The 12,134-nt window shown below is 48.6% G+C and overlaps 1 protein-coding gene across 6 annotated transcripts in view; it reads right to left on the bottom strand.

The window, feature by feature from the left end:
• The window catches only part of LOC119461597 (uncharacterized abhydrolase domain-containing protein DDB_G0269086-like), a 37,293-nt gene that overhangs the window by 19,749 nt on the left and 5,410 nt on the right, over positions 1–12,134 (bottom strand). For all 6 annotated transcript variants that reach the window (XR_007463124.1, XR_007463122.1, XR_007463123.1 and 3 more), the window contains exon 2: positions 3,078–3,215. Coding sequence is in view for 2 of the 6 variants with exons in the window: in XM_037722950.2 (XP_037578878.1) it covers positions 3,078–3,215 (138 nt within the window). In the remaining 4 variants the exon portion in view is untranslated. The remainder of the gene's footprint in view (positions 1–3,077; positions 3,216–12,134) is intronic.

The following is a 12,134-nucleotide window of genomic DNA, read 5'->3' as shown; positions in this document are numbered from 1 at the left end:
CGCCGCTATGTTCGCCGCAATGCGCTCTCTCAGCGCCACAAAAATACTGCTGCACTTCCCGCTAAATGTCTTCATCCCAACGATGTGCCCTGAGAACCCTTCTTTCGTGGCGTTTTCGATCTTCTTGGCCCTTTTCCGACGTCAACATCTCGCAATAAGTAGATCATTGTCATGACTGAATACACGACCCGGTACGCAATCATGCGAGCTTTGCCCCCAAGGTGTGCAACTGAGGTGGCGGATTTCCTTTGACATGCAGTCATCCTCCATCACGGCTAACCCCGGCGGCTCCTCACTGATTGCAGCCATCTCTTCTCGTCCCGAGTTGTTGAAGACCTCCTTCGCTCCTGTTCTGCCGAGCACAAGCTTACCACCGCCTACCACCCGCAGACAAACGGACTCACAGAGCAGCTCAATCGCACGTTGACAGAAATGCTGTCTATATACGTTTCTGACGACCACAGTGATTGGGACAGCACTTTAACCTTCGTGACCTTCACCTATAATTCATCCCCTGTCATGAGACCGCTGGCTTTTCACCATTTTAGCTTCTATTCAGCCACCACCCTACCCAGCCCTTTGACACCCATTGCTTCCTTTCTCGACGACCACTCCCACTGCATATGCTTAAGACGTCTTCGCCCAGGCTCACACGGTGCGCCAGATTGCCAGCTTCCGGCTGACGGAGTCTCAATCTGCGCAGAAGATCCGGAACGACAGCCGACATCGTGATGTTCGATTTAACCTGGCTCCGGAGGTTGTCCTCCTATGGACACCATGTCACCGCGTCGGCTTGGCTGAAAAGCATGCTGCCGCGCTACACCGGACCCAACATGATATTGCGTCAGCTTGACGATGTCAACTACGGGATCGCCCTGCTAGACTCGCCTGGCCCCACTGACATTGCACATGTGTCTCGGCTGAAGCCTTACTTTGCCGCAAGTTCATGTCTCTTATAGTTAGCGCCGAGACGGCGCCTTTACAGGTGGGGGTTATGTTACGGCGCAACCAAGAGTGGCACCAGTCAGAAGAAGACGATTTGACGTGTAGAGCAGGAATCTGTCTCGACAGCGATCTTGTTTATGTATCGTTGTCGCTCTTGTACATATTGTAAATAAACCTGTATATATGATTTCCGCAACGTAACAATATTTTCAGCCTTCCAATAAAATTCGTACTCGATTATCTCTACATATCTCAATCCACAGCTCCACGAAATCGTCATCCATGCCTTTGTGCTCGAGAATATCCGGATAACAATTCCCTGTCTACATTGTCGAATGCTCCTTTAATATCTAGAAATGCTATCCATAAAGGTCTATTCTGAGCTACTGAAATCCCTATGCACTGAGTAATTACAAACATATTATCCTCTAAGTGTACGCCTGTCTGAACCCATTCTGTAGTTTCCCCAGTACATAATTTTTTTCCACCCACTTCGACAGTTCTAATTTTGTGACTTACATTGACATTCTATATATCATCGACGTTACTGTAACTGGCCTGCACGAGCTTGTCCTATCCTTATCACCTTTGCCTTTGTAGATAAGGTTCATCTTGCTTTCACGTCATGCAACAGGAATTGTTTTCATTTTAATCACTTGCTCAATGGCATTAGTCAGAAGTGCCTTGCTCTTTGGGCCAAGGTCATTGATTAGCTTTATTGGTACTTCATCGGGTCCTGCAGCGGTGTTACTAGAGACATTTTCTGTTTTCTTCCAGTAAACGTTTTCTATGCTAAATTTTGATCTCTCGTGCTTATGTTGTTACTGGATCTGTTTCGGTCTGAATTACGCATTCTTTTGTACCGAAGTTATACCTAACATCTCTAATGTACTGCAGCACATCGTCTCCTTCCAAGATGTTACCGTCCTTGTCCTTTATAGCAGTTTGTGAATTTTTAGTTGGAGCTCCGAGTGCTCTTACATAGTTCCAGAATTTTTGGGGGGCGCCTTTGTCTTTTGCGAATGTTACGCACCCAACATTCACTTGTGCACTTAATTTTCTCTTGCATGGGCTCACTCGCCACCCTTTTTTTTTCTTGGTATCTGTTCCATCTAAGGAGCACCTCTTCTTCGTGTAATCCCAATTTTTTGGCTAGTTTGTGGTCTAGCTGAGCTCTATGCCACCTAGTGGCTGCATCTTGCAGGCTGCACACATTTGCGCCACTGCCCACCTGGCAAAATGCTCAGTCAGCATGCATTTACTGGAATACCAGACACACTAATACTCTGTTGTGGTAGTAATCCTCCTGCATGAAATGACGGCTTCAAACACGTAGACCCTGGCACCGATTGAATACTGATAGCCCGACGCACTGCAGCCACTCCACTGGCATATCGCCTTGCAGAGGGACACAATGTTGCAGCTTGATGTGTCGCTGATCTCTAGATTTGAAGCCCACAACAAGAGCGATCCATGGTGCTTGCAAAAAGAAAGCTCGAGACCAACACTGACTGCGCAGCTCGCGTCAACACAGAGCACGTTCTAACACAAGCAGACTACACTTGCCGTGTTCTGGAAGTGTTTATATGCAGTGATAAATTGTCATTGTGCATTCTCTTTCAATTACTTTTTTTATAGAAATAAATTAACCAATATTTCAACTTTTACGAACATTTATTCCCCATTAAGTTGGAAAAATTATTACAATGACACTGGTTTTGAGATATCCATTCCCAAAGCCAGCAACAAAATACACTGCCATTCATTATTTTTGTGCTTCAATGCATAAAATGCCATTTTGTTAAAGACATAAGTGGAACACCAGTGCATTTTTACTGCAAGCTTGATATTTACTGCTGCCATCCTCAGAATGCATTTCAAATTGCACGTGGATCTGCCTTGCAAACTAAAGTCAAGTGCAAAGTGCTGAGCTCTTAGGAGAATAATTAGTTTGATTTCGCTAATTCGTGAATGAGCATTTTGATTTACCAAGCAAATGATGTGCACCTTTTTGAGCAGTCCAGTTCAAGGATTAGATTGTGCTCATTAGCACAATCTGTATAATAAAAAAAGCAAAACAAGAGACCTGTTATTTTTGTAGACATAGCAGCTGTATATACCGATTTACTTACCGTTGGTCTTGTCTGCACAGGGATGGTACGTGGAAAGACCATTGCGGTTTGGGCGCTTGTTTCCACCATCACATGTGCAGTCTCTGTCTGACTGCCCAATGTACGCACTTGATCAACACAGGACTTGCACTGTGTTGCCTGCAAAGAAGCAAGAGGTTCCCTCAGGCTCTTGACAACCCTCTCTTTCACTAGCTTAAAGGGCCCCTAAACCAGCGCTGACATTTTTTGTGCACATTTTCAATAAACATCCGCGTCGCAAACAGCGTACCACGATGATCATCTTTCACGAACAGGGCATGGGTGAGCCACAATTTAATAGAATCCCATGCTCCTCTCTGGCTTTTCCGATCCTTTCCCGCATGTCGTGATAACAGCAGTGCAAAAGTTGTCGATTGGTTGCCTGACAAGGAACAATGCTGCCAACATGACGGGAACCCACTGTGTGTTCTGATAAGGGAGAGTGGCTCGCCCATTATGCGCTACTGATCCTTTCGCGAAGGTTCCCCTGAGTTCTCTTCGAAGGTTCCCACTGCACCTACATGCAACTGTAGTGCGTATGTGCAGCATTTGCTTTGTGCACGACAGGGCTTGTGTGCTCACGCTCATACGCTCCAGTCTGGCTGTGCTGCAGACCGGCTTTTTCCTCCACCAGCATGGAGGAAGGAAACCCAGGAGAGGCCCCGGCCAACACGAACGTATTGGAGAATGTGTGGCAGAAGTCACGTGCTGTTTTTTGCAAAGGAGCACTGGGACGGGTACCCCAAACGTAACCGTTGCTATAGCAACCGCGCTCCTGATACTCTTGCTGCTGCTCTAGGCCTCTGAAAAGTGAGATAACATTTTTCCGCCGGTGTCTTTCTCGTAGCACATCTTGTTTGCGAGAAAAGCTGACTTTGGAGTGTGGTGTTTAAGCTTCAAAGTTGTGTTTTGGGTCTGTGAGTGTGAGTGTCAGCCAGCAACAGATACACTCAAGCAATCACTGCGTGCATCTTCGTCGTCATCTTCAACGTGCCACAGAAAAGCACAGAGCGCGTCTGCTTCGCTAGAACTGCTACAAAGGTTTCGTGAGGTTTGTTCTGACGTGCGCCGGCAGCACATACTTCCGGCGGCTGGTAACAATGCAAGTTCAAAGCTCACGGCCCGCTCACGCCTACATCTCCAGTGAGCTGATTGGAGGTTCAAAGGGAGATGGCACACCAACCATGGCAGCACTTCCGGCTTCAAAAACGTGACGTCAGTGCCTCTCCTGTTTTGTTTCTTTACTCCATGTCCACCAGCATGATCGACAGATAGTAGCCACATTCAACTTGTGCATTTTGAAGCACTATCAATCCCTCAATATGAAGCGAAGTCAGCCAAGGCATCTAACCAGGAGTAAGCGCAAGCTGGCAAGCGTGCGTGTGGTGTGACATTAGGTTTCGCATGGTTCGAGGCTAGCCGAGTGTTCAAAACTAGTCGAAATTAATGAGACCCGACAGCTATGACATCGATAAGCAGGGTTGCCAAAGTTTAGCCATTATGCAGTCGAGCATGGACAAACGATAGTCAGCTTCTTCCAAAAGTACGTAATTATTATCGAAATTTGCAAGCAGATTTTCACTTACTTCAGCCCGTTTATTAAACTCCATCAATAAATATACACAGTAACAGTACGAAGAAGTGCACTCATCCAAACACCATTCTTAATTGATGTCAGTTATTGGCTAATAGCAGCCACGTATGGGAATCTGTTATGTTATGAAATAAAGCATTCAGATCAGAGTGAGGAGCAGGATTCTGTTGAGAAGAGAGCGTTTGAGAAAAAAGTGACTTCGGGCTCCGCTTGCGAACTCCACGCGACACGCACGACTGTAAAATTTGACCGAGATGTTCACAGCAGGACGTGCTATCTGTGGACTGTGGTTTTTTTAGCAAGCCTGAAGTGTGGTTCCGGACCCCTTTAGCAAATGCCCCTTTCTTCTTCGCTAGTAACATTGCAAGGTGTGCATGCATTTTGCTCGGGATTGACTCGTGATCATAAACAATCACCCAATTAGCTGGTGTCTATGGGCTCTTGCGTGAGTGTATGATATCACAGATAGATACCATATTTAGAAGGTGAAGCTTTTTCCCCCGAATATTTAGCCTCGAAGTCAGCCCCCCTCTTTATTAGCAAATTTTGCCTTACAGTGTGGCTTTACAGCAGTGCATGTCGTGGTGCCTTGAAGCCACACTATAAGAACTTCGTGCTGCCGTGAAGCTACACCTAAAGGCGAAATTCACATATAACCCGTACTCGGCGTGTTGAAGCACCCTTCCCGCCCTATTTCATGGTCGCCATTTTGCATTTTGGCTGTGTTAGTAAAGCAGTATTTCAGGCAATCCCCCCCGAATCCCGATAATCCATCTGCTACTCTGTATTGCCTTATATTGGTGTGCATACTCAAGTATTTTTTTTTCATAGGTCCCCCCAATGGCACCCTTGCCTTATAATGGAAAAAATACGGTAATGGGAGGGAGGACTTGAAAGGCCAGAGAAAAGAGCAAGCAATCTTTTTGCGAGATTTTAGGCATGTTGCTTGTAGTGGAGTAATACCCGACTCGCATGTTCGTGGTAGCATTGTCGCAAAGGTTTTCTTACTGTGTTCAAGTGTTGCAGTGCCCCCCCCCCCCATTTTTTTTACATGAAAAAGCAGCCCAGTTTTGCTGACTAAGCACTTGAGACAGCAACAGCTTCATATAAGCACGTCCGTTACACGTCCGTTCTCATATATATGTGCCCATGCATAAAGTTATGACCCATGCACTCATTACGCTGATCTATGTTGAAAAAATGCAGATAATGCTGGTATACTGAGCTTTGTGTTCATGTTAGAGGGTCAATAAAATACTTTTTGATTGTGGTACGAAAACATTACTCATCTATATACAATGCTGTCACGAACATGCGAGCTAAGATTTATTTGACTGGACGCAGCAGAGTACACACAATCCTGCATATAGAATACTTGTTCTCTCCTGCAGCTTTTGAAGGCCCTCCCTTCTGCCTCAGGCGATGTCAGCGATTATGCTACATGAAGCGCAACGACTCATAGATGCCAGCCATTGGGCACACGCTTGCACATATTCAGGTACCGAGTTTGTTGTATTTAGAACACACAGGAACGATGTATCCGATGCCTGAACATCATCTTCTTTATTTCATGTCCTCCCGCAACTATCCTCATCTTCTTTCCTATACAACATTTCCCCGGTTGATAAAAAAAAAAAAAAACTATCGCTTGCGTAACCCATAGTCCCTGAGCTTCAACGGAGTTTTTTTAACTCGTGCGCTCTTCCGTGGGGGTTAGCCAGTCATTTTGTCCTGCAGTGAAGACGGTTGAGTGCTGGATTCACTGCTGGCTTGTGCTGCTATTTCTTGCCGTGACGTAGATGGACAGTCAGCATGTTGTTCACTCGCAGAAAATGCATTACCTTGAAGAGACTCGTCAGGTAATGGTAGAGTCCATTCTAGAATACCAGGTCGATTGCCTGTGAACTTCTCTGCAGCTTCTGGGTGTATCGCTTGAAATTTGGAGGCGTTCCACACTCGACCGTCATCCAAAAGAAATGAAGCTGGCCCTTCGTCGCTCAATAATCTACTTCGGTTTCGAAAAGCGAGAAGATATTTTCCTGTGAACTGACGACTTTCTCACGCGGACGTAGTCGCCGACGGCAGTCTGTGTAAAGTTTGGAAGAAGCTTGGTTTTGTCTGACACGCTGGCGCAGCCATTTCATCGCCTGTGCTGGATTTTCGTGAAATGAAGAATCCGGTAATCCAACAATGCTTAAGCGTGTTCGTGGCAGTCGTCCGTGCAGCAAAAGGCGGGTGCAACTCCCGTTGTGGCATGAGGTATGCAGCGGTAGACCCCCAAGTAGTCTGTCACGGCGACACGGATATCACGCCGCTCGTATACTGCCATCTGGACAACAGATTTGAGGACTCTGTTGAACCTTTCTACAAACCTGTTTGCTTGCGGGTGGTAAACAGAAGAAAAGCAATGGCGTATGCCACGTTCCTGAAGGAATTCTTCAAATTCAGCCGAGCTGAACAGCGGTCCGTGGTCGAAAACTATTTCACTCGGGTAGTCTTCACGAGAAAACACTTGTAGCAGAAAGTTCTTGACCGTCGCCGTAGAAACTTGTCTTGAAAAAAAAAAACTTCTGGCCATTTGCTGTGATAATCAATAAGCGTCACTGCATAACGGCATTTGATAGGAGCTTGCTCAAATGGGCCAATAATATTGCCGCGCCTGTACTCCGATGAAGAGGAGGACTATGCCAGCAGGCATGCGCGTTTCTATCCAGGCGCGGTGAAGAAGAAGAAGTAGCAGTAGTGCGCTGTATTAAAAAGGCGACCTGCTGCTATTCCTCTTGATTAGGGCTGTGCGACCTGTTTTTGACGTTGCGACACTGGTGGAGGTGCTGGAGCCATGAACCTCATGCGTTCAACCCCTATCAGGTCCCGTACACCCAGTACGGAAGCTCCACCTCTCGTCACGACTCCAGTACATCGATTCAGTCAGCGCCTGCTCGGCCTGAGCCCGGAATTCCCTCCCATTGCGCCTTCCACCAGCATGGCAGTTCCAACACCATCGGCCACTCTACCTTCTTCTCAGACGGCGCCGAGCCTTTGCCAGGTGACTCTTGAACAGCCTCGCGTTCCCACAACCTTTCATGGTGATGCTTTTGAAGATGTCAAGGACTGGCTCGATCAGTAAGAGCACGTCGCTGATGTCAATCACTGGACCGAGCGACAGAAACTCACCCACGCTTATTTCGCGCTCGAAAAGAGTGCTCGCATATGGTACGAGAACAGGGAAGCGAGGTTCCACACGTGGGGCAATTTTCGGCGTCAGCTCTTCGATACATTCGTAAGTTCGGACCGGCGCGATTACGCACAACTTATTGAGGCTCGCATACAGCAGCCGAACGAATCCGTCGTCATGTATGCGGAGGATATGGCCCTTCTGTTTCGCCGAGCTGACCCCGATATGACCGAGGCGAAGAAGGTTCGTCATCTTATGCGGGGAATTAAGGAACCGCTGTTTGCAGGCCTTGTACGAAACCCGCCCACAACGGTCGACGACTTCATCAAAGAAGTGACTATCATTGAGCGGGCACTTCAGCAACGTTGCCGCCACTTTGACCGCTTACCCAACAACACACAATAAGCGCCGCAGCTCAGGGTGTTGACCAGCCTTCTTTACGGGAAATGATTCGAGTCATTCTGCGTGAAGAGGTGCGAGCCCTTGGCATTTCCCCTACGGAATCTCCAGTCCTTTCTGTTGCCGAAGTCGTGCGCCAAGAGTTGCGGCAAGCCTTCTCCTCACCAGCTCCATGCCCTGAGGCACGTCCATTGAGCTATGCCGACGTGGTCCGACGTCCTCCCCCTTCACCGGAGGTACCGCTATTTCAGCCTCGGACCGTTCCCGTGCCAGTGGTGGCAACGAGAGTCTGTGAGACGACCTCCTGTTCGCCGTACTGACTTGTGGCGCACGGCCGATCGTCGACCACTCTGTTTCCACTGTGGGGAACTGGCCACATTGCCCGTTACTGTCCCGCACATGGTGAGGCTGTCCCGCACATCGAGAGGCTGGGGTGGCAAGTTTTTCGCCCGCCGCTTCTCTGCGCTTTGACGACCGTTGCGCCCCGAATCGTGATCACCTGTCGACCAGCCAAGCAGCTTCACCACGTCGTCGCTTGCAGTCCCCGTCACCTGTGCATTACCGTTCCCGAAACCACCAGAGTTTCGCTGACGTCGTCAGGGGTGGTCATTCCCCTAGTCCGCGCCGGGGAAACTAACGGCAGCGACCTCCGGGGGGAAGGTGACGGAGTCGACGCCGCCCAAAAATGCAGCGTCCACGTCCACATCATCGATACCTGCGGGCTCGACGGGTGACCGCGAAAGGCAGTCGGCGTGGGTGTGCCTTTTCCCTGATTTGTAAATTATGGTCATGTCGAACTCCTGGAGTCTGAGACTCCAGCGCGCCAGACGGCCAGATGGATCTTTTAAGTTAGCCAACAAAGAGAATGATGGTCGCTGACAACCTTGAATGAACGGCCGTACAAGTATGGGCGAAATTTGGTAACCACCCACACCACGGCGAGGCATTCCTGCTCGGTAGTCGAGTAGTTTTCGTCCGTACGAGAGAGAGTTCGGCTGGCGTAAGCGATTACTTTTTTGAAGCCATCTTGCCACTGCACCAGTACGGCCCCCAGACCAACACTGCTTGCATCGGTGTGAAGTTCTGTAGGGGCTTCCAGGTCAAAGTGCGCAAGAACTGGGGCCGTTTGCAGGCGCTGGCGTAGTTCGTCAAATGCTACTTGCTCATGTTCACCCCACAGAAAGGGAACATCGTCTCGTGTAAGGCGTGTTAACGGGGCAGCAATACGTGATAAGTTTGCAATGAACCGCCGGTAATAGGCGCACAGCCCCAAGAAGCGCCTCACTGCCTTCTTATCGGGCGGTGTGGGGAACTTTGCCACAGCGTCTATTTTATCTGGGTCAGGACGTACACCCTCGTAACTGACGACGTGGCCGAGGAAGCACAGTTCACTGAAACCAAAATGGCATTTCTCGGGCTTTAACGTCGGGCCAGCTGAGCGTATGGCTTGAAGAACAGTGAGTAACCGGCTTAGGTGCTCCTCGAATGTAGCTGAGAACACTATGACGTCGTCTAAATACACCAAGCAAGTTTGCCACTTCAGGCCTGACAGTACGGTGTCCATTAAACGCTGAAAAGTGGCTGGCGCTGAGCACAGACCGAAAGGAAGTAGCTTAAATTCGTAAAGACTGTCGGGGGTCACGAAGGCCGTTTTCTCACGATCCCTCTCATCGACCTCTATCTGCCAATACCCGCTTCGTAGGTCCATTGATGAAAAATAACGTGCATGCCGCAGCTTGTCCAGCGAATCGTCTATGCGTAGCAGCGGGTAGACGTCTTTCTTCCTGACTTGGTTTAATTTGCGGTAATCGATGCAGAAGCGCAAGCTGCCGTCTTTCTTTTTGACCAAGACCACGGGTGACGCCCAGGGATTGTCGAAGGCTGTATCACGTCATCCTCGAGCATCTTGGTCACTTGCTTTTGAATCTCTTCACATTCCTTTGGAGCTACACGGTAGGGGTTTTGTCGAATCGGCCGCGTGGTATCATCCGTGATTATACGGTGCTTGGTCAGTAGTGTTTGTTTCACTTTTGACGTAGTCGAAAAGCAATCTTCGAACTGGTGTATCAGCTCCAAGAGGCGCTGTCTCTCAGAAGGCGACAGGGTGGAGCTGACGTCGAAAGACAAATGTGTCGAGGCCGGAACCATCGTTTCTTGACGTTGTACAGCCAAACAATCTTTTACTTGGGTGACTTTGTCGCAGTAGGCAATTGCGGTGCCCTTCTGAATGTGACGGCGTTCGTCGCTGAAGTTCGTGAGAAGGACTTCCGCATGCCCATGAGTCATGTCGAGTAGGCCTCTAGCAATCGAAATGCCTTGAGTTAGCAATAGTGCAACGATTTGCTCCGCGATCACATCCCCATGGTAGGGCTTCTGGCACGAGACAGATACAAGGCGGCAGGAGCGCGGTTGAATGGTCACATCGTCAGTGATTCGCAGATGCTCATGTTGCCCGTCATGAATGGTGTTGGCATAATATCAATGGCAATCCTCTCCCAAGGGTTGTCAGGAAAAGCTACTGGCTGCATAGGTGCTACGGTTGGCCGTGCTGATTTGTCCCATGACTGGCAAACACGTTTTAACCAGTTGTTCTACGTGGTTATCCATTCGAGGCCACCAGTACAACTCTCGCAAACGGCTTTTCGTACGACTGATCCCCGGATGCGATTCGTGTGCGACTTCCATCAAACGACGAGTAAGGATACTTGGAATTACGATCCTGTCACCACGGTAAAGCAAGTCGTGTACAATGGATAGTTCTGCACGTACATGAAAATATGGCATTAGCTCCACTTCCAGAGATTTTGTATCAGGCCAAGAGGACAAAACAAAGTCCATGACTTTTGCGATTGTACTGTCAGATGCACTCTCCGCTTGTAATTCTGCAATGGTTAACATCAGAGAAAGAAGGCAAACAAACTCATCTTCGGCAACTTCATTGGTTTCTCCTTGCAAAGGCAATTGAGAGAGCGCATCAGCCACCACATTATCGCTTCCTTTACGGTACTCTACGGTGTAGTTGTAACAAAGAAGTCGCGCTGACCAACGTGAAATTCGCAATGGCCGATGTCTAACACCTTTGGTTGACAGCAAGGTGACAAGAGCACTGTGGTCGGTTCGCAAGACAGAGGGGCGACCCCAAAGTTACACGTGCCAATGTTAACAGGCCCAAACACATGCCAAGGCTTCACGTTTGCCTGCAGAGTACTTCCTCTCTTGTGGGCTCAAGGTACGGGAGGCAAAGGCAACCGTCTGTAGAATTCCCTTGTTATCTTGTTGCAGCACAGCGCCCAGTCCATACCCAGAGGCATCGGTCGTGACGATGGCAGGTAGGTTCGGGTCAAAGAAATGTAGAACCTTGCAAGTTGTTAGCATTGATTTCAAACGGACGAAACTCTCTTCGGCAGCTGGCATCCAAGCAAATGGCTCGTTGCCTCGAAGCAATGCCCGTAAAGGTTCCACAACATCCGAAAAATGGGGAACGAACTTGGAATAAAATCCCGCCAGACCAAGCAGGGAACGAAGTTCATTGATGTTTGAAGGCGCCGGAGCTTCTTTCATCGCTTGAATAGATGACGCTAGTGGTAAGAGTCCTTTGCCGTTCACAACATGTCCCAGAAACGTTAGTTTCGTGACGTCGAAAACGCACTTCTGGTTGAGTTTCAGGCCTGGTTTAGAAAGTCGTTGCAAAACGATGCGAAGATTTGAAAGATGGTCTTGTCGAGAACGACCATATACAATAATGTCGTCGATGTAGAAAAGTACACCTTTGCACCCTTTCAGTATGAGATGGATCATCTTTTGAAATGCTGACGGGGCTGAAGCCCAAGCCGAAACATACTCTCTTAAAACGAAAAAGCCCATCGTGCGT

This window comes from Dermacentor silvarum, chromosome 8, assembly GCF_013339745.2.
Source record: "Dermacentor silvarum isolate Dsil-2018 chromosome 8, BIME_Dsil_1.4, whole genome shotgun sequence".
Classification (NCBI taxonomy): Eukaryota; Metazoa; Arthropoda; class Arachnida; order Ixodida; family Ixodidae; genus Dermacentor; species Dermacentor silvarum.
Note: the sequence above shows the minus strand (reverse complement) of the source record. Positions and strands in the feature narration are given on the sequence as shown.